At 40.9% G+C, this 23,903-nt stretch overlaps 1 protein-coding gene across 1 annotated transcript in view; it reads right to left on the bottom strand.

The window, feature by feature from the left end:
- Positions 1 to 23,903, bottom strand: part of HCRTR2 (hypocretin receptor 2) — a 172,856-nt gene that overhangs the window by 57,934 nt on the left and 91,019 nt on the right. The window contains exon 3 of the mRNA XM_077490313.1: positions 3,561 to 3,804. Within this exon, the coding sequence (XP_077346439.1) occupies positions 3,561 to 3,804 (244 nt within the window). The remainder of the gene's footprint in view (positions 1 to 3,560; positions 3,805 to 23,903) is intronic.

The following is a 23,903-nucleotide window of genomic DNA, read 5'->3' as shown; positions in this document are numbered from 1 at the left end:
CCCTCACCGGGGCCCTCTGAAGTTTCCCGCCGGTTGTCGGTTATCTATCTTCTTCTTCTTGGGACTGGAACATCTACTGGCGAAGTGGCCACTGCCCCCGCAGTTGTAGCATAGCATCTCTTCTCGGTCTCGAGTGGGGCTTGGTGTTGGTGTATCTGGAAACAACTCCCTCCTAGGACTTGGTTTCTCGGCTCCCCCTTGACCTTTCGCCATCATAGCAGTCAACATCTCCATCACCTGGGACATCTGTAACTTCAAAGTGTCCAGCTCCTTATCTCTAGCGGGAGTCATGGCCGGTGTAACTATTGCTACCGGTTGGTTGACGGGCTCGGTGAGATGTTCTTCCCTTTTCTCTTCCAGTAGGGCCTCTTCCTCTCTGATCATTCGGATGAGGTCAGTGTACTCCAGATTCTTCCCATCCAGTCGGGCACGCATGCAATAGGATCCATGGGTTGAGCTCCCCTCAGTACCTGTTGAGCACGGGCCTCATCTACTTTTCCTGGGCTGATCCCCTTCTTTAGGATCATCCTATGCAGGATTTTATCTAAACGTCCCATGTAGTCTGATAGTTTTTCACCTTTCTTCTGGTAGCAATGCTCTAACTGATAAGCAAGCTCAGAGATTTTCTCTGTCCCACCAAACACAGTCTGTAGTACATCTAGGTACTCCTGCACATTACAGTCTGTCCTGCTCATCTTCAGGTTGCGAACGGCCTCTAGAGCAGGCCCCTTTAGACTTTCCACAATCCTCTGCTTCTTTCTGCGCTCTGGAACTTCCCATTCCTCTAGTGCCTGAGTTGCGCTATCTAACCAATCTTCAAATCCCTCTTCTTCCGAAGGTACAGGTTTCCTCCCTGAAAACATCCGGAGTTTTCTGTACCCCGACATCGGGTAATCTGTGGGATCCTTCTTGCACTGGGCCACAATCTCCCCCAGGACAGCACACAGTTCTGCGCTAAGGGTGGCCGGTGCTGATCTGAGACTCTCGGGTGAGGTACGGGCCGCAGCTTGCGGTGATCTCGTTGGCGATGGCTCCTCCTTTGTTGCGTGCGCCAACCTATAGGATCTGTTGTCTTGTGTCCGTACACGGTTGTGCTTGCAAGCCTCCGGCATCCCATCCCAGTATTCCACTAGCGCATACTGATATGAGATGTCTGGGTCTGATTTTATCTCCATCACGCATGGTTCATGGTCTGGGGACACTGACTTCATTAACTCCTCTACGGTCTCTGTCGACCATTTCTCCCCTGGGAGGCTAATGACCACTGACTGACTTGGGTCGGCCTTAGCCGCTTCACACCACGCTCTGACTCCCTGTGGGTCCATGCCGGTACCTCTGGCGTGTTCACCGCTGTCTCAGAAATCCCGTATTTACGAGCCCCCACGTATAGCAATACCCTCACTTAAGAGGGCCGCAAGTTTGGTTTGGGTCCTGAGCACAGCTCCGCCAACCCCCCCGGCAATCTGCACTACCCACTCTGGCACAGTTAGTATCTAGCAATACACATTAAATCACTTATACTCTAAATATGTGTGTGTGCGTGCGTGGGTAACTCAAGCTCATAGACAATCTTTGAAAGTATATAACTGACTTTACTTATTGTTTTTATAAAAGGAATAACATGAATCAAACATTTGGATTGCAACACATAATCAGGTCCCTGCAGTAACCAGTAATAAAGATAAACAGAGTAATCAGCATAATAAAGTATTGCTATGCAACTCTAGCGCTGCCCTTTTTCAGCTACTTCCCCACATGGGTAAACACCCAGCACTGTCTACCTATGCAGTCAGGCCTGACTGATCTAGATGGAAGTCCAGTAAAACAATATTCGCTAGCAATCTTTCGGTGGTGCACTTGAAGAACAACTTTGTAATCCAAACGAATAATAAAGATAAAGCATCTGTCTTTAACAGCTCTCACCACCCGGACAAGTCCAAGTCCGGTTTCTCTGCCTTTTCGCCAAGAACAGGAATCCACCGACCTCCGAGTCTTCAATCCTTCTGGTGTACTGCAGAAAGGAATGAGAAAATGTCTCTCAGGTGCAACTAGGCTGGCAGAGAGCTCTTTGGAAAAGAGCACAAGGCCCAGGCTTCAGGCCTTGTGCCTCAGCAGTTCAGCACAGATCTCCTCTTGCTTGAAGAGAGGGGGGTGTCCAAAAAGAGCGAACTAGGCCTCTCCCCCTCCTTATATTTCCTCCCCCATAAGTCTCTGGGGCATAACTCAAAGCATCCTGGGAACCAGCGGGGTTCTGGGAACAGTAGTTTTATAGTTCTTAAAGAGACCCCGCTACATTAGTGAATGAGATTAAGATTTGCTGACTTATATTAAATGTAAGGGTGGGCTTTAACGCTGAGAGGCTACATATATGTGGCCCTATTTAAACTCAAAACTGCTGAAAGCAAACTGTCACCAGTGGGGACTGGAAAGCTCCCAATGCAAACTTGCGATTGGGAGCTTTCCATTCATGCGATCCCTGTAACAGCCAATCACAGTGGTCAATTGACCCCAATGTCCACATTCCAGCATCCAGAAGCTCTTAAAGGGCTCAGGAGGCAGAGGCAGGAAGGGGTTAAAATATCACCACATTCACAAAGCTCTGGTAAAAAGTCCCTTGCAAAGTGAAACTTCCCTTGTAAAGTGAACACCCTATGTGCATTTAGTAAATAACTCCCCATACTATTACTAGAGCTTGTATCTCAAATTTTTCAAATTTAAGTGACTGGTTGTACTCCAGTGACATTCTGATAATTAAGGTCTGTCTAAAAGTCCAACATTGCCTATAAAACATTTATTGTGGTTAATTCATCACAGGTTCCTATATTATAATCATGTCTTTGAACTACTTATCTACTGTGGCAATTTTTTGCATACATGTTAATATCTTAATTTTTGGCTAGAAATGACTGCAAACCATTCAAAAAAGTATATATTTTCTGAAAGCAGAGACCCTGGAAAATAAACTGGCGGTAGTTGCAATTTTTTTATGTGGCATGATAATTGCGCAGGTTATTTATCAAATACAAAAAAATACACTAAAATTAACTTTAGAGCAAACAAACACAATATTATTCCCAGTTTTTGGAAAAATAAAATAAGAGGTATCAAGTAGAGAGATACCACACATGCCAAGTCTAAAAATTGTGAACGTCCGCGGAATTGCAAAAAAATAAAATAAAATAGGATACCAAAAATTCCCCATAGGGGACACTTTAAAAGTCTCTACAAGTCATCATCAGAGATAACTGAACCATGGCCATAGAATTATTGTTCTCACTTTGCAACTTTTTTAACATAGGATGCTGATGCGAAGTACCCACATAACTGTTGCTGAACAACATTCGCATTCTATGCATTCTTTCTCTAACTTTCTGCTGCTCTAAACATAGAGCAAATGCTGTCTACTATTAACTTAAATTTGAAAGCCTCCCTGTTAAAATATTCTTTATTTTTTGTTTATATCTTATTCCTTGAATTTTTTTACTTAAGTATTAGATGGATAAAATATTAAAATAAAAGTTCTTACAATGCTTAAAATAACGAAGTAATTAGCCACTCACCTTCCCAGCGCTCATCACAGACAGTGAATAAAATAGTTTTGTTGGCTAAATCTGGAATAACGCTGTTACACTCCATAACAATGGCCTGAGGAATCATTATAGCACAGGACACAATCCAAATAATTATAATGCTGTTTCTTGCTCTCTTGGCAGTACTTTTAAACATTAATGGATGGCAAATTGCATACCATCTATCCAAGGCGATGCAACTGAGTGTTAACACAGAAACAGAAACGGACACAGTCTAAAATAAAAAAAAGAGAACGTCTTTTAGAAACCATTCAAGAATCCTTCATAGAAAAAAAAAATCAATGCTGCCTCTCTATAAACACAAATGAAAACCATCATGAAAAAAGACTTAATAATACAAATGGATTTTAGATAACCACCCTAGACTTACATTTTTTTTTCTAAATACGCAGCTTAAGGCATCCCTGCCTTTTGTTGAGCCATGTGAATCCCACACCACACTGCTTTCCTGCCAGAGTCAGGAATGGACAGTTGCTGGACAGGTAAAGTTCCGGCAGCTGTCTGTTCCTCTGTGAATCAGCCCTTAACATGTGTCAGTTTCTCATATGTTGTATGTACAATATGAAGCTATTTGGACCTAAGCATTAATTTCTCCATTTCTACTACATGTTGCAGGTTGGTAACTATAAAAGTGAAGGGTTGCCTAAAGTTGCTATATTACTGGCTACACATGTATACTTACTGTGCTACTGTGCTGTAACTCCTTTATATTATATATTGACTAGCTTGGTGGAAAGTAGACATGTGCAGGATGGAAAAAAGTTGTTTTGTTCCGTTATTTAACTAAACTAGTTTAGTTAAATTTGTTGCATTCGTTTTCGAAATTCATTTTGTTTCGTCTCCAAATTTAAAAAACTTAGATCAAATTCGAAACAAAAAATTTGACCGCATTTGAAAGAAATACTACCACATTTGAAAAAAACCTACCGAATTCGAAAAACCAATCAAATTCGAAAAAATATATATATGGGATTGCTGCACAAAAATGCCTTTGATATGGTTGACCACTCCCTCCTCCTCAAAAAACGCCACACCTTTGGTCTCCGTGACTGTACTCTGCGCTAGTTCTCTTCCTACTTATCCAACTGCACCTTTAGTGTTTCCTACTTCCTCCTCTCCTCTTCCTTTCTCTGTTGGGGTCCCCCAAGGTTCTGTTCTTGGACTGCTCCTATTTTCAATCTACACCTCCTCCCTGGGTCAACTGATAGCCTCCCATGGCTTCCAATACCACCTCTATGCTGACGACACCCAAATCTATATCTCTACCCCTCAGCTCACTCCCTCTGTCTCCTCATGTATCACTAATTTACTATCAGATATATCAGTCTGGATGTCACACCACTTCCTCAAACTCAATCTATCCAAAACCGAACTTATAATTTTTCCTCCCCATATGCCCCTTCCCCTGATCTCACTGTCAAAATCGATGGCACAACCATAAGCCCATCCCCACATGCCAAGGTTCTAGGTGTAGTCCTGGACTCTAAACTCTCCTTCAAGCAACACGATTACTGTCCAAATCCTGCCGCCTCAACCTCTGCAACATCTCCAAAATACGCCCCTTTCTAACCAATGACACAACAAAGCTCTTAATTCACTCGCTGGTCATCTCCCTCCTCGACGACTGCAACTCCCTTCTCATTGGCTTACCTCTACATAGTCTATCACCTCTTCAATCCATCATGAATGCTGCTGCCAGACTCAACCACCTTACCAATCGCTCTGTGTCTGATACTCCGCTCTGTTAATCCCTTCACTGGCTTCCGCTCAGCTAAAGAATTTAATTCAAAATACTAACAACTATGTAGAAAGCCATCCACAACTCTGCCCCCAGATACATCCCTAGCTTAGTCTCTAAATACCAACCTACTCATTCTCTTCGTTCCTCTCAAGACCTCCTGCTCTCTAGCTTCCTCATCACCTCCTCCCATGCTTGCCTCCAGGACTTTTCCAAAGCCTCTCCAATCCTATGGCATGCCTTACTCCAATCTGTACGCCTATCTCCTACTTTATTAGCTTTTAGACAATCCCTGAAAACCCTTCTCTTCAGAGAAGCCTACCCTACCCACACCTAACAACTGTATTTTCATTTTCTCCATCAGCTCATCCCCCACAGTTATTACCTTTTGTTTCAACTTGACCCTCCCAAATAGATTGTAAGCTCTAACGAGCAGGGCCCTCTGATCCCTCCTGTATTGATTTGTGTTTTAAGTGTACTGTCTGACCTCATATTATAAAGCACTGCGCAAACTGTTGGTGCTATATAAATCCTGTATTATAATATATATAACCATCTTCCAAAATTTGAATTTGGTACAGAATGAATTTGAACTCAAATAGAAAATATTAGAATAGATTATATTTTTTCTATATTGTTCTATTTTTTTCTATGCTATTCTTTTCTTTTATTTTCTATTCTAATCTTTTCTATTCAAATTCATTCTATATGAAATTTGAATTTCGTATAGAAAGAATTCGAATTTGAATGGAAAAGATTAGAATAAAATAGAAAAGAATAGAAAAGAATAGCACAAAAAAATAATAGAGCAGAATAGAAAAAATATAATATATATTATATTTTATTTTATTCTGTTCTATAATTTTTCTATGCTATACATTTCAGTTATTTTCTATTCTATTATTTTCTATTTAAATGTGATTTCATTCTATATATTCGAATATTTGAATTTCGGAAATTATATATCAATTTTCCGAAATTCGAATTTCATATAGAATGAAATGAAATTTGAATAGAAAAGATAAGAATAGAATATAAAATAAAAAAAAATAGTATAGAAAAACAATAGAACTTAGAAAATATATATATGTTATACTGTATTCTATTATATTGTTTTTCTATGCTATTCTTTTCTATTATTTTCCATTTTATTCTAATCTTTTCTATTCAAATTTGATTTCATTCTATACAAAATGTAAATTTCAGAAGATGGCTTCCAAAATTCAAATTTCATATAGAATGAATTTGAATAGAAAAGATTAGAAAAAAAAATATTATATATATATATATATATATATATATAATTATCAGTTATTTTCTAGTTATTTTCTATTTTCTATTCTAATCTTTTCTATACAAATTTTCATTCTATACGTAATTTAAATTTCTGAAAATGATTATAAAAAAATATATATTCCACCAGCCGCCACTGATGGAAAGTATGGTGTAAATTGAATTATGTGTTCTACTGACTTTTCTATCATGTTTCACCTTTCAAAATAACATTGCTACTGAATAAACTTTATTTCAAAAGATATTGACTAAGGTTTTTGGCATATTATGTTCAGATAATGAGGGAAAACTATGGATCACATTTTTTGCTTTATTTCATGATTACTCAATATAACTTCGAAAATGTCTGTTAATCAAAGTAACAATAACAAAACTGGGTTTAATTGTTTTGCTTGTAGAAATAACAAGCCATTATCCAAACATAATATGACCACATCTCTGGTCAATATAACTTGAAGTAGTTGTTATTTCAAAGGGTTCAACAGGATGTAAAAGTAAGTAAAATGCATTGTTCACCTTACACCTTATTTTCCATGATTCTTCTCCTGGCCTACAGCAATGTTTATTTTGAACAAATTATCCTGAAGAGTGAAAATGAAAAATATGTGCTAATGTTCCAACAGATATCACTGCTTGTTTTATACAATATTTTTATTTTCTATTTTTTCATTATAAAGCACTCATTCCATTGTACTTGGATGCACAATGTTGTGAGCTAATTGATCATATATGACTTTTCTTGGTTATTGCATATCATAATATATATGAGTCAAAATATGTAAACTGATTTGTAAATTAGCAGGATTAACGCAATTTTACCAAACATTCTTTTGTTTGAGGTCAATTTCTTTCACAGTGAACACTATACATGTACACTACTAATGATTTCATTTTCTTATGAGGGTATATAGAGCTCTGCTCTTTGCATGGTGTGCTTTACAATAAATTGGAATTAATTTTACTTATTTATGAGGTGTGGCTGGAGGAACCATATACATACATAGACAGATTGAGAGTTTTTATTAAATTGTTGAGGTGTATGAAAACAAATATAAATTTAATGAGTTCTTTAAATATATTTATGTACATATAGGCTACTAAGATCCTAGATCATCTCTGGGGAAATGTACATTCTCTAACACAGGATTTACCATATCACAAATATAAGAGAGGGCAGATGTTGTATTGTCTTTTGTTTGAAAGGATTTTAATCATATGTTTGTTGGTACAGTATATGTTTAATAAATGATGTGCATCCTGATAACTTGCAAAGCAGTTGACACAGAATTTTTTGTGCCTTTTTCTAGTGATTGGTTTTATTCCAGTGACATGCTGATGATTAAGGTCTGTCCAAAAGTGGTCTTTAACCTTTCAGCATTGTTTTACTGATTTACATTAATTTTTCTTAATGCAACACAGGCCCCTGTAATATTACCATGTCCTTTAACTACTTGTCTACTGGGGTAATTTGTTTAAAATGATTTGCATACATATTCAAATCTGCACTTTTTGCTAGAAATGACTGTAAACCCTTTAAAAAGTAAATATTTTATGAAAGCAGAGACCCTGTAAAATAAACTGGAGGTGGTTACAATTTTTTATGTCACGTGATATTTGCCCATTTATTTATCAAATGCAAAATAAATAAAAAAATACACAAAAATTGACTTTACAGCAAATAAACACAATAGTATACCCAATTTTTGGTACATTATAAAAGAAACGGCTGCATTAAGTAAAAAGAGACCAAACATATCAAGTCTAATGATTGTTAACGCCCATGGAACAAGCAGCAAACTGCGATACTCAAAATTCAGTTTAGAGATAACTGTGTACTATGGCCCCAGAAGTATCACTCTCATTCCAATGTTTGCAATGATATCTCACATGTGTTGCACAATTGATGTTACATACATGTGCTCATACTATGCTATGCTTTTTTTTAAATGGGATGTGTGTGGGGGTGATAGGGTTGCTTTTTTATTTAGTATATTATTTATTGTATATATATATATATATATATATATATATATATATATATATATATATATATTTTTTTTATGTTTTTGCTACTTTATTGCCATCACATAGGGCTTATTAACTCCCTATGTGATAGCAGGGACAAATTTCCAGTCCTCTTTATAGAGATATTGGGGTCTATTAGACCCTCAATGTCTCCCCTTCCCTCCAATTCAACTATTCCAGCACACATCATGCTGGAATAGCTGCATCCCCAGCCATACTAGCCAAGGAGTGACAGCTGTGACCCAGGAATTAAATTAAAATACATCTCTTCTAGGGTCATGAGATGCAGAAGGGACTGGGGAACAGATGTTCCCCGAGTTCCTGCTGCTTATTCCAGGGAAGTCGTTTTTTATAGTCCCATAGAAAATGTGAGTGCCACAGGCACCACATAAAAGTGATCAGACAGCTCTAGAACCACCCAATCACTTTTATCAGAAAGCCCTTCATCTGGCTTAAAACAAGTGTCAAGCTTACAGCTGCTACAGCTCCATTTAACCACTTGTCTTCCATGCCATTTATGAACATATTTATGAAGACATGTGGTAAACTCATCAGCTCATCATATGTCTTTTTTTATAGGCTCTTCAAATATGCTGTCTTCATCAAAATAATCTTGATGAATAACATTTAATCTGCATCTGCAGGCTGACTCTGACAAGTGCCCAAACTTACTCTGATATGATTGCAATTAAAAACGCACCTCTCATGCAGGTCATTATTATGCTAAATTGTGGCTCGGTACATAAAAAAAAGAAAAAATATATAACAAGGCAATACATTAATTTCACGGGGAAACTATCATTAAAAGTATATAAAATTTATATTATATTATATAAGTGTTGGTAAACCAGCCTGTACATCAAATGGTGCAAGTCTAATATTTTTTTACTTTGTGCAAAATCCTTTGTTGGTATTGCTAGCTTCAGGATGTCTCCTGTATGGAGAAACTAGTTGCATGCATTGCTGCAGGTGTGATTTTGGCGGTTTCTTCCACCTAACAGTCTTAAAATTTTGAAGGCTCTGTGGGCCTCGTCTACAAACCATGATCTTTAGTTCTTTCCATAGAGCTTCTATTGGATTCAAGTCAGGTGGTTGGCTGGGGCATTCTAGCAGCTTTATTTTCTTTCTTTCTTTGAAACCAATTGAGGGTTCCCTTGGCTTTGTGTTTGGGATCATTGTCATGCTGAAATGTCCACCTGCATTTTACCTTCATCATCCTGGTAGATGCCAGCAGATTTTTATCAGGAATGTCTTGGTACATTTTTCCATTTAATGTCATGAAGTTTGCTAGTACCGTATGCTGAAAAACAGCACCACACCATGCTGTTCCCTACTCCAAACTTCACTGTTGGTATGGTGTTTTTGGGGTGATGTTCAGTACCATTTGACATCCAAACATGGTGTGTATTATGGATTGCAAAGAGTTAAATTTGGTCTCATCTGATCAGACTAACTATATTCTCCCAGTACACAGGCTTGCCTAAACAAGCTTCAACATGCATTTTCGTCAACAATGGAGTCTTGCTTGGTGAGCGTGCATACAGGCCATGGTGCATTGCTTATTGTTTTATTTGAAACAATTGCACCTGCTGATTCCAGGTGTTTCTGAAGATCTCCACAAGTGATCCTTGGCTCTTTGATAACCCTTCTGATAATTCTTATCACTCCTCTCTCAGAAATCTTTTGAGGAGCACCAAGTCGTGGTGAAATTATGTTCTTTCCACTTCTGGATTAAGGCCCCAACAGTGCTTACTGGAACCTTTAGAAGTTTAGAAATCTTTCTGTAACCAATTCCATCAGTATGTTTTCCAACAATGAAGTTGCAAAGGTCTTGAGAGTGTTCTTTGCTTTTACCCATCATGAGATGTTGTGTGACACCTTGATAATGAGACACATTTTTTTATAGGCCATCAATTGAGGCTGAACCAGCTGATATTCATTTGCACTGTCAAGGAGTAGGATTGCTTTCTAATTACTCATAGATTTCAGGTGGTGTCTTGGCTTTCCATGCCTTTTTCCACCTCCCTTTCTTCATGTGTTCAATACTTTTTCCCTGTGTCATTCCATTTATTACACATAACTTAACTTCTGAATGCATTTTGTTTTGGTTTCTTTGTATGGATTGAATGGGTTGTTACTACATATGGTGAAAATGTCATGTCAATAGCGCCCTTAGAAATATATTTACCTAGAAAAATGGTGATGTGTTTAATACTTATTTTATCCTCTGTATATTGGAATTTTTATTTATTTATTTTTATACTAGTAATGATGGCAATCAGAGACTTGTATTGGGACTGCGATATTGTGGTGGACAATCGGACACTAGCTGACTCTTTGTGGTGACCAGTGACACTAATACGGTGATCAGTGCTAAAAATATGCACTGTCACTATACGAATGACAATAGTTGGGAAGGGGTTAAAGATCTAGGGCAGTCAAAGGGTTTACTGTGTGTCTGTGATTTTGTGTAAACAATGTGCTGCTTTCACTAAGGGGTGTGATGGATTTTATTCCCTGCTTTGCAAAGACACAAACTCTATATCTCCCCACTTGTTGGAGCAGAGCTCTGCCTTGTTTGACAGGTGAGGGCAGACATCCAGTGCCTGACACCCACATATCAGCTTCTGCTGTGAATAATCACACCCCCTGTAGGCGGAAGTGAAGAATCGTGTATATACACTTGATTCTGCACAAGAGGGCGGCCCTGTATCAGTAAATCTGCTATGGGGTGATCACTAAGTGGTTATGTTAAATTTTAATCAATGCAGCCAGATGACACAAATATGCTAACTGGGTATAGAATGTTTAAATTGACTAAAGCTGCATTCAGTTTAATTAACCATGTACAGGGCAATATCCTTTTTTTTTATAAACCCACAACTTTAATAGGTTTTCAAGTGCACATACCTTCACTTTGCTAAGTGTACATTCATTGTTATTATTATTTAGTTATTCAACCCCAAAAGGTCTACTGAAATAAATGTTTCAGTATTCTATTATTTTTTTTAATCATTGAAAGTGTATTTCTATTCAAAATATTACAAGTTCTAACCTAATGTTAATCACTTGCATTAAACATGCATACTGTTCCTCTTATAAAAAGTATCTAATCAATACAACCTGCTGGACTATGTCTTTAGTCTGCTAAGGGTTGTATTGCTAACTGGTTACACTGAACAGGAAACACCATCCTGCTATGCAAATTGACTACTCATTCAGCTGAATAGAATGTCACTTTTTATTTCTGTGAAAGAGAAATATAATCGTTTCCTACCTGTTTCATGTTCCATTGATGCCATCAAAGGCCTTGCTCCTCATCTTCTGTCTTTGGGAATAGCCTATACCCTACAGATAAAATAAATAAAGAAAAAAACCCTGACAAAGCTTCTTCCTGATTACAGTTAAGGTAACTACTACATAAATTCTGTGCTTTTTTTCTGTATAACCATAAGCTAAGCTATGCGTTAGCTCACATATACATAAAGTCATTACCTACAGCACTTGATACTTTACATTAGTACTTAATTCTGTGGATGAGGAGTGAGACTTTGGTCTTCACCTAATTTATTATCACACGTTACGTGTCGAGAAAGTGAGAAGTGAGAAACTAAAGAGGTCCTTTCAGCTTTAAACTACTGAAGAATACCTTATTTAGGCTGCAGCATTTAGCTAGATTGAGTATAATTTTTATGATAGTTTCCCCAATCAACACTAAATGCAATTACCTGTGTAGGGAAAGTGAAAAGTGAGAAGCTAAAGAGGTCCTTTCAGCTCTACACTAACGGAGGATACTTTATACTGCAGCATTTAGCTTAGATTGGAAGGAACAGTGGGTTTGTGAGTCTTCCTGTATATCAAAGCAGGGAACCATTAGCAACTTTTTACTGTACACATACAACCCGTTTATTGTTTTATTGATGTTATATAATTTTTATGATAGTTTCCCCAATCAACACTGAATGTAATTACCTGTTAAGAATAAAACACCTTTATAGTTTTCCTATGAGAAGTTTTCTACTATAAATTTGATACATATTATGATTATTTGCATGCATATCATAATTTTAAAATATGTAAAAAAGAAATGCTGCAACATGCTTGTAACAATTTAAAACTACCTGTTTTTGTCACTTTTAAAATATACACTCCATTTTAAACCGAAATATATCCATCATAATTCAAAGTCAAAGCCCGGAAAATATTCTGTGTAACCTATTCTAAATGGAACCTGCTGACAACCAGTCGGATTTTAGCTTTGTGTCACAGAAGAATGATACTGAGATTCAGTTGTACAATCTGGTTACTAAAAATAGATTGTGTGTTCTCTCTTGTATAAAATGCACTGTACTTTTTTACTTTGTACAGTAATTCATAGAAGAAAATATATTGATCAATAAAATAGCTTTGGAATATGGCATCTTATCCCCAAGCTAGTCTTCAGATCTGTAAAATAGAACTGCTCGAATAATATAATGTTAATCTGCTTTTACCTATCAAAGGTTATAGACAAAATAAAGACCATAATACAACAGAACATGCAGCCCTTACACACAACAACTTCCAGGAATCACTGCAAAACATCCCCTGTACAGGAAGTATGACCAGTGAGAGTGGCTGAGATGGAAGGGATATTTCTCTCCCTGAGCCTTGGACTCCCTGTTTTTTTTTCTCTATGGCTTTCTTATTCTTATCTCAGCACTTACCTTTTCCCCCAATCATCTTTAAAATATGTCATACAGTGGTGAACACGATTTCATAAATAACCCCCACACCTGGTTTCCATCGCTCTGGATTGTCCATAAATGCACATTTTAGTATAAACTGGATTATGTAATTAGACTTATTGTGTAAATTTGTTGTATACATAAAGAATATAAAAAAAAAAAAAAAAACTCCATCTAATTATTTTTGTTGCCTGTATCCACCTTGAGAGATTTCACTTCAATTTTTGGGTTGGAAATAAGAGAACATTTTGGATTTTCCCTCACTTTCTGTCCCAGGGACCACAGTCACCAGGAAAAATCTAGAGTGGTGAAACTCCCCAATGGAGATAGAGACAGCAATAAAATGTTAAATCAGGTCTACCTCAAGAAGAAAAGACAGCTTGTTAAACCCCCCAGAAGATCCTGTCCCACATAATACTTGTCCCCGTCTAAACCTATGTAGGACTAAGCTGAGTCAGATAGCTAGCCTCACCCATTCACCTAACTAGCCACTAAAAAAAAATTAACAGAGACATAGTTCTTAGTGACACGTCAGGAGGAGTGGGGGTTTGGCAGACACTACAGACAGTGTCTGCATAGCCCCCATCCATTTGACTTAGACTGACAGACAAAACATCACTGTGCTGTTTTCTTATGTCTCATGTTTGGTTTACACTGAGTCATGAGTAGGGATGAGCCAAACACCCCCCGGTTCGGTTCGCACCAGAACTTTCGAACGGACCCCAAATTCGTACGAACGTTAGAACCCCATTGAAGTCTATGGTACTCGAACGTTCGAAATTAAAAGTGCTAATTTTAATGGCTAATATGCAAGATACTGTCCTAAAAAGGGTTTGGGGACCTGGCTCCTGCCCCAGGGGACATGGGTCAATGCCTAAAACGTTTTTAAAAATGTCCGTTTTGGCGGGAGCACTGATTTTAATGACGATTAAAGTGGGAAAAAAAAGTGAAATATTCCTTTAAATATGGTGCCTGGGGGGTGTCTGTAGTATGCCTGTGAAGTGCCACGTGTTTCCCGTGTTTAGAACAGTCCCTGCACAAAATGACATTTAACGGAAATAACGTCATTTAAAGCTGCTTGCGGTTTTAATGTTATATCTGGTTCCTGCAATATGGTTGAAAATCTTTGAGAAAAATGGCATGGGTAGCCCTCCCTGCCCATTACCAGCCCCTTTGGGTCTTGTACGCATATTAAGGGGAACCCCGTACCCATATTAAAAAAGGGAAATGCGTGTGGCCCCCAGGCCCCATATACTCAGAACAGCAGTATACAGGCGGTGCAAATAAGACAGGGACTGTGTAGGTTTGTTGTGTTAAGTTGAATCTGTTTGTAATTTTCAACTGGTACATTTTTAAAGTGTAGCTCCAGTCAAAAAAACTATTTTTAAGCTTTTTGGAAAACATAGGGAAGGGTTATCACCCCTGTATAATTTGTTTTGTCGTACATCTTTTTTCATCTCACTTGCTGTTGTCTCCTTCCGTTTGCAAGTAGGAGATGTTTGTAAGTTGGATGTTTGAAAGTAGGGGCCTGCCTTATATGCTCTGCAGAAATGGCGGAACAAGGTGTTGGTTTTGCCACAACATTGTAAGCCCTGAAGCGCCCTGCTGTGAACGATTATATCAAGAATTGTAATTACATGCCATTGTTGAACAGTGGTCGAAAAATTGAACTTTGGTGGTTGTGGTGCTGGTGCCACAACACTATAAGTCCTCAGAGTTACTCTGGGTGGACACAGGAACGGGCCCTCCTGTGAAATATTTTATCAAGAATTGTAATTACATGTCCCTGTTAAACAGGGGCAGAAAAATTGGGCCTTAGGCACTGGTGCCACCACACTGCAACCTCTCCCATATACTCTATTTTTATTGCAGGAATTAGCCCTGCTGCAAAGCATTGCATCAAAAATTGTAATTAAACGCCCCTGTTAAACAGGGGCAGAAAAATTGGGCTGATGGCATCACCCAGAACCAGAAATGTTCTTCCAACATATCAGCGGAGGAGGAAGAGGATAGACAATCAACATAACAGGACAGTCACTCAGCATCAGCATAGGCAGTCTTGAAGGGATGTGATATTTCAAAAAAAATTATTCGGTTACATCAGCTTCAGGTGCTTGGTAGCTGTGGGTGATCCAAGACTGATTCATCTTGATGAAGGTCAGTTGATCAACTGATTCGGTGGACAGGCGCACCCTGTGATCGGTAACAAAGCCACCAGCAGCACTGAAGGTGCGTTCCAAAAGAACGCTGGATGCAGGACAGGCCAGTAGCTCAATTGCATACTGTGCAAGCTCTGGACAGTGATCCATCCTCAAGACCCAGTAAGCCAGAGGATTTTCGGTGGGAAAGGTGTCCAAGTCTGACCTTGCCCCTAGGTATTCCTGCACCATGTAAATCAGACGCTGGCGATGGTTGCTGGAATTGATCATACCTTGGGGCTGCGGACTAAAAAATTTTCTGAAAGCATCAGTCAGACGGCCACCTTCTCCACCGCTCCTTCTGACCGATGCCTCAGCAACACGTTGTCCAGGATCAGGAGTTTGTAACCTCCCAGTCTCTGGGAACGCGTTGCACAGACCTTTCTGCAAGGCCTCTCGGAGATGTCTCATCCTCTGCTCCCTCTGCGATGGCAAGATAAGGTCGGCAACCTTACCCTTGTACCGTGGATCAAGGAGAGTGGCCAGCCAGTAATGGTCCCTCTCCTTGATCCGAAGAATACGAGGATCCTTCCGCAGGCTTTGCAGGATCAGGGAGGCCATGCAGCGTAGGTTAGCTGAGGCATTCGGTCCGGAGTCCTCTGGGTCACTAAGGACAACATGATCCGCAGCTACCTCCTCCCAGCCACGTACAAGTCCACGTGTTTCTTGGGACTGTAAATCATCCCTACAAGACTGCTGCTGCTGATGCTGAGTGCCAGCCTCCACTTCTATGCTGACACAATCATCCTCCTCCTCCTCTTCCTCCTCCTCATCCTCATCCTCTTCCTGTGTGATGGGTGGCACAGCAGGAACACTGTCTGGATAAAGGGGGCCTTGAGAGGCAAGGAAGTCCTCCTCTTCCTGCCTCTGTTCTGCCTCAAGTGCCCTGTCCATTATTCCACGCAGCGTATGCTCCAAGAGGTGGACAAGAGGTACAGTGTCACTGATGCATGCACTGTCACTGCTCACCATCCTTGTGGCCTCCTCAAACGGTGACAGGACAGTGCATGCATCCCTGATCATGCCCCACTGGCGTGGTGAGAAAAAACCGAGCTCCCCTGACCCTGTCCTGGTGCCGTAGTCGCACAGGTACTCATTGATGGCCCTCTGCTGTGTGTGCAGCCACTGCAGCATGGCCAACGTTGAGTTCCACCTGGTGGGCATGTCACATATAAGGCGGTTCTTGGGCAGGTTTAACTCCTTTTGGAGCTCAGCCAGCCGAGCACAGGCATTAAATGATCGGCGGAAATGCACACAGACTTTCCTGGCCTGCTTCAGGACATCCTGTAAGCCGGGGTACCTGCCCAAGAACCGCTGCACCACCAGGTTAAGGACGTGAGCTACACAGGGCACATGGGTCAGTTGTCCCTGTCGGAGGGCGGAGAGGAGGTTGGTGCCATTGTCGCAAACCACCATTCCTGGCTTAAGCTGGCGTGGCGTCAACCACCTCTCGGCCTGCCCCTGCAGAGCTGACAAAACATCCGCCCCAGTGTGGCTCCTGTCCCCCAAACAAACCAGCGCAAGCACGGCATGGCATCGTTTTGCCTGCGTACTTGCGTAGCCCCTGGAACGCCTACGGAGCACCGCTGGTTCTGAGGACAGAGCACTGGAAGAGGCCATGGAGGAAGAAGAAGAAGAAGAGGAGGGGGTGGAGGAGAGAGGTGTGTCACAACCAATAGTAGCATTTTGGAGGCGTGGTGGCGGAACAACCTCCAACACTACTGCACCTTGTCCTGCATGCTTCCCAGCTGTCAGAAGAGTGACCCAATGGGCCGTGAAAGACAGGTAACGTCCCTGCCCATGCCTGCTGGACCATGAGTCAGCGGTAATATGCACCTTACCGCTGACCGCCCTGTCCAGCGAGGCAAGGACATTGCCTTCCACATGCCGGTAGAGAGCCGGAATCACCTTCCGTGAGAAAAAGTGGCGTTTGGGGACCTGCCACTGAGGAACCAACTGAAAAGGCAGCAGTTGAAGTGCTAGCAATTTAGCCAAGCTAGCATTCAACCGCTGGGCATGTGGATGGCTGGGAGTGAACTTCTTTCGCTGGTCCAGCAGCTGGGGCAGGGACATTTGCCTGCTATAATTGGGCGTGGGTGTACTGCTAGCAGAGTGCCCGGAAGCACTTGGCTGTGGCACACCTAATTCTACACCTTCATTCCTCTCAGAGCAGGTTTCAGAGAGGACTGAAGGTCTAGTGGGGTTGGAGATGCCAGCTGATGCAGAGCAAGGAGAGGCCCGCTTTGTTCTTTGGTGTGGGTCTTTGAGGTACGCTTGCCAACGAGCTGCATGGCAGGTCAACATATGTCTGGTCAAGCATGTGGTGCCTAAGCGAGATACGCTTGAGACATATGTTGCAAATAGCAGCGGTGCGATCTGATGCACTCGTCTCAAAAAAGGCCCACACCAAAGAACTTTTAGAATAACGCGCAGAGGCAGCGCCCTGCACAGGCGGAGCTCTGCGGTGTGATTCAGTCGGTGTGCTGCCCTCGTTGGACATGTGCCTCCTCCTCCTCCTCCTCCTCTCTCCTACCAGGCACCCACATGGAGTCAGTGCCCTCATCATCCCCTCCCTCTTCATCGCTGTAGCAAACCTTGCAATATGCTGCAGCTTGTGGAACATGACTGCCAGATTGCTGTCCTTCTTGAGCATCCCCTCTCTCTGCATTCACGCTACTGCCTTCCTCTAGCTGAGTGTCATCATCAGTGGCTACAAAACACTGGGCATCCTCCTGGAGCATGTACCCAACACTGTGCTCAAAGAGTTCAGGAGACTCCTCAGGAGGACGTGGTGGGTCTAGGGATGGAGTCACTGATGATGACATTGAGAGGAGGGAAGACGATGCGTTGGCAGCTGCTTTGCTAGTACCCTGAGACTGGGTGAGAGAGGATGAGGAGGATGAAGAGGGCTTGGTCATCCACTCTACCAAGTCATTGGCATGTTGCGGTTCAACCTGTCCAGCTGCCGAAAAGAAGAACAAGCGTGTCCCATGGCCACGTGCTGATGACAATGCACCGCGTCCACGACCAGCACTGTTGTCTCTAGACACAGAGCCTGCTTGCCCTCTTTTATCGGCTCGCGCCGGTCTGCCTCTCCTTGCTGGCCTTCCAGACATGGTAATGGCCTGAAGGGAGTTGGGTAAAACAGCAGTTGGGTAGTGTATATTGTGCTGGAGGCACACAACACCCACTAACTCCTGCAGATGCCTTTATTATAGAACACCAGAGATAAAGGGGTATACTGTAATGGAGTCACACAACACCCACTAAGCCCTGCAGATGGCTCTATTAGAGAACAGCAATAAAGGGTAGATACAGGTGTATATTGTGCTGGAGGCACAAAACACCCACTAACTCCTGCAGATGCCTTTATTATAGAACACCAGAGATAAAGGGGTATACAGATGTATACTGTGCTATGCTGGAGGCACACACAACTTCTAATAACTCCTGCAGATGGCAAGTGGGCTCAAATAGAGAAGAGCTATGTAGGTGGATATAGCGGTGTGTACTGGGTACAGAGCACGCAGACAGCACGCACAAGCTCCTAACACTACTGACTGCAAGCTCTATTATAAAAGATAGATCACTAGCTATATAGGTGAGGTGAATATAGCGGTGTATACTGCGGTCAGGGCACGCAGACAACAACCACTACACAACAGCAAGATCGAAAATCGGCCGATAACAATCGGTGTGTACTGTGTTGAAGGTACACAGAACACCCACTAACTGCTTCAGACGCCAACACACTACACAAGGCCGCTGCGCTGGCGGCCTTATATAGTGTGGGGCGTGTACTACACAGCCTGAGCTATGATTGGCCACAGGCATCCTGCCTGTGGCCAATCATGGCTCTCCTTGCTGCTGGCGCTGTGATTGGCCAAGCATGCGGGGTCACAGTGCATGCTTGGCCAATCATGAGCCAGCAATGCACTGCGATGACGCAGTGCATTGTGGGCCGTGAGCGCCACACGAATTTGGCGCGAACGGCCCATAACGGTCGGAATGCGCCGAGCGGGCGAACAGCCGATGTTCGAGTCGAACGTATGTTCGACTCGAACACGAAGCTCATTCCTAGTCATGAGTGTCAGCCTGCTATTCAGTGGCAGGGAGAGAGTGGAAACTCTAAGCTTGTGGAGACACATTTATAGATTTTATATTTGTTATGAATGATTTCAGCTGGAGAAAAAGTATTTTACTCATAGAACATCAAACTGACAAGTAAACTAGTCAAGTATTACACTAGGCCAGTGATGGCGAACCTTGGCACCCCAGATGTTTTGGAACTACATTTTCCATGATGCTGATGCTCTCTGCAGTGTAGCTGAACATCATGGGAAATGTAGTTCCAAAACATCTGGGGTGCCAAGGTTTGTCATCACTGCACTAGGCTGTCTCAGTTCAGTTTTCATGAATGAATGTGGTCTTTCACAAGCTACAATCATTCATAACAAATATAAAATCTATAAATGTGTCTCCACAACAAATTAAACACAAAATAGCAAGCTCGCAATCTCTGTGTATCACTTACACAAAAACAGCAAAAAATAAAAGGGATAAATGATGTGTGCTTACACAGAGTCTGGAGCTGCAGCCTGCTATTCAGAGCCCAGAGAATGTTGAATCTGTCAGCTTGTGTTATGATATAATAAATTTCTACCTGGTAAAGATGAGATTGTGAAGAAATTACACAGACAAGGACAATTTAAGAAAGGTTTGTTAGGAGAGTACTTAATAAGGATTTTGTCAATAGAGAGATAAAGAAAGTCATGTATATGGACAGCAATAACCTGTTAGAAGACAGGGACTGTCATGGATTTTAATTCACAACAGAGTGGAAAAGATTTTTAGATAGCACTGGTCGATCTTGAAAAGAGAGCTCCCACATGAAGGGAAAATTGGTGAAAAGCGTAAATCGGTCCCCCAATAAGAAACACACATGCCTTTTTTGATCAGAAAGATTTATATTCTTGTGGAAAATGTTCTGTGTGTAAGACCAAGAGCCAATCTTCAGGAACAGAAATATTTTATAGCTACAGGTACAACACTTGTTTTCTGTGATTTTATTTCATGCTTTTCAGAAGGGGTTGTTTATATATTGAAGTGCCCTTGTGGGCTCCAATATATAGGGCAAACCTCTTGGAATTTAGGAGAAATATATATATATATATATATTATTAAAACTGGATATAAGAAACTTAGTTTCTAATCATTTTAGAACCCACCATTCCCGAGACCCCAGTGCATTAAAGTTTTGGTGGGGGGGGGGGGGGTGGAGGAAGTTCCTGTACATGAAAGGGCATAAGGACCATTAGTCAAGTCCTGGTAGATATATGACCCAGGTTCTGCCTCCAAAGTTCTGAGCATTGAATTTGATAAACTGTTTAAACAGTAATGCTGAAGCCTAGTGTGCTTTTTGTTTATATTTAGTATAAGTTTGTGTCTGGATTTAAACAAGGACATTTTTGGGGACCTTTGGAAGCATTTTATACTTATTTTAACTTTTTCAATATTTATTTTATTGTGCATTTATGCTCTACTATCATTTAATAATTCATTGATTAATTTAAGGTCTTTAGAAATATATTGGACATTATATATTGTTTTAACATATTATGCGTTTTTGGATTGGCAACAGGTCAGTAAAGGGTTAATATGGTATTGAAATATGCACATAATAAAGCATACAGCCTTGCAGATGTTTTCAGCTCTGTTCTATAACTTTGGTATAGTGTATGCAGAAGATGGCCGCTATTGGAGTGTTTATATGCAATACGACATGCAATACAAATGATGCAGCTCTAAAATTGAAAATATAAGACATGTAATTAATATAAAATTGATATTCAGAAGTATATTCCTTAAAATATTTTCCAACATAAAATCAGACTGAGGAGCCCCACATGCCAAGATTGTGATGGAAAGTAGGACAGAGCAGGTGTCACCAACCAAACCTCATACTGCTCTTACCAGAGATCGTGTGACCCCCTAGTCACAATGCATGCAATAAAAAGGTAGTATGTTATCAGTGTAAAAAGCTATTTATTAAAAAAAGAGTAACACTCACATAAGTAACAGGGGCATGTAAACACTGAAAGGTTGTTTCCTCTAGGAAGCAAGATGGCCAACTATCAATCACACATGCATGGTAGCATGTGCGAGTGGCTCTCCCGTACACATTTTGCTATATGTGATGTCATCAGGGGAGGAGCCATGCACACACACTACCACGTATGCGCGATTGATGGCCGGCCATCTTACTTCCTGGAGAAAACAACCTTTTGGCGTTTACATGCTCTTGTTATTGCTAAATTTTAATTTAATAAATGTATTTTTTTTTTTTAAATGATAGCACGCTACGTGGATTACCTTTTATTGCTTGCCCTGTGACATGGATTAATCCCTGCAGGGGAGTTAAATACTGAATGCTGCATTTATGGCATTCATCTGCCTGTCCCTATGGTGCCATCTAATCTGTAGACAGATGAAGTGCAGATTGACCACTCTTAGCTAGAGGGTCACACTATCTCTGGTAAGCGCAGAATGAGGTTTCGTTGGTGACACCTGCTCTATCCTGCTTTCTATCACTATTATGGCATGTGGGACTCGTCATCCTGATTTTACCTTGGAAAATATTTTTGGGGAATATACTTCAACAAGTTTTCTGAATATCAATTATATGCTCAGTAAGTCAGCATAGGTGTTATATTTTCAATTTTAGTGCTGCACTATTTGTATTGTATTATCAAGTGTCTGCAGCTTGTTTTTTTCTTGTTATTTTTTCACTATTAGCGTGGATTTATTTTGGTTTTTGTATGCACTAAGATATGGCCGCTGTTTGTTTATGCTTTTACCATGAAGACTAGGAAGCGTTATGTATGCGGTAAAAGTAGAGACATCTGTCACCCTCTTAAGTAGTCTCCACTAAGGGACATAATGTGTAAGAGCAGAGAGTTAAGAGAGTGATGTCATCATGTCCGCTGGCCCAGCTCTGCTGAGCAAGCGGTGGCTCTTATACTTAAGGTAAAAGACAGCTTTAAGCTCAAAGACAGCTAAGGTCATTACCAATCTCCATGTCTGTGGACACTATTCAAAGAGAATGCTGCTCTTATTATGTGAGCAGTCTGGATGTTTGTTTTATTTTATCAATAAAACATTGGTTTTACAATGAAGAGCACTAGATGTTCCGGCGTTATTGCTTTGAGGGGTAAGTGAAACATTTGGCCTATCATCCAGTGAACAAGATCCTAGTTTTCCATTTTTGGGTGGAGAAAGGCAGCATCCCCCTTCCTCTTCAGAAACTGCATATTATGACCTCTTTTCACATTGGAGATCAAATCCAAAGTGAGCAAACCCAAAAATAGTACATAATGTGCTGGAGAGGAATTAACATTTTTTGCAAGTTTCAAGAGCATGTTTAAATGGTTGATGCACACTCATTTTATGAAGATTTAAGGACTGATTATTTTATATTTTGCATTAACTGTAGAGGAAACAGCAACTGGAGATTGGAGAGGATTGGAGCTCAGTGAAGGCTGACATATGTATATGCTTCAGGAGGGGTGGAGCTACAATGAAAGAAAATAAATACTTATTTTTAACATAGCTGCTCAGATTTTAATGGGGAAAAATGTTATATGCACACAAACCACTTGGAGATTTAAAGTTTTTTTTCTGGTGATACATCCTCTTTAACAAAGAGTACTCTTCTCTATGCGACCCAAAATGTAAAAAAATCCTTTACATACACTCTCTAAGATCTAGGAACTAAATAAAACAAATTTGGTAGCTCAAAGCTAACCTATTATTCGGTTTTGGGATGGTTGTTGATTTTCATTTTTTTTTTTATTTTGTGTCTCTTATATTCTTTAACCACTTCCCACCCGGCCAATGCATATATACGGCCGGGTGGGAGCCGTCTACTCCTGATAGGACGTTCCTGAACGTCATTCAGAAGTAGCGCGATCGCGCGCGCACGCGTGCCTGCGCAGCGGCGCGATCCCGATGTGCTCGTGTCACCCGGACACGGCACATCTGAGATCGGCAGGAGGGCTCTGTGATTGGCCCTCCTGATCACATGACGGCCGTGTCCAATCACGGCCGTCATGTGATGTAAACAAACAGCCGGTTGCTAGGCAATCGGCTCTCCTCTCCTCACACGGAAGTCATCGCTGAGGAGAGGAGAGCAGAACGCTGCAGCCGGCTGATGATCAGTGAGTATGGGCTGCTTTTTACAGCTTTTTACTCACTGATCATCAGTCTAGTGTCAACACACAACACACCACACAGTACAAACCCAGTCCCCACATATGTCCCCAAAACACACATG

Source organism: Lithobates pipiens, unplaced genomic scaffold, assembly GCF_037356315.1.
Source record: "Lithobates pipiens isolate NorthernLeopardFrog02 unplaced genomic scaffold, aLitPip1_a1.2 Scaffold_18, whole genome shotgun sequence".
Lineage (NCBI taxonomy): Eukaryota > Metazoa > Chordata > Amphibia > Anura > Ranidae > Lithobates > Lithobates pipiens.
Note: the sequence above shows the minus strand (reverse complement) of the source record. Positions and strands in the feature narration are given on the sequence as shown.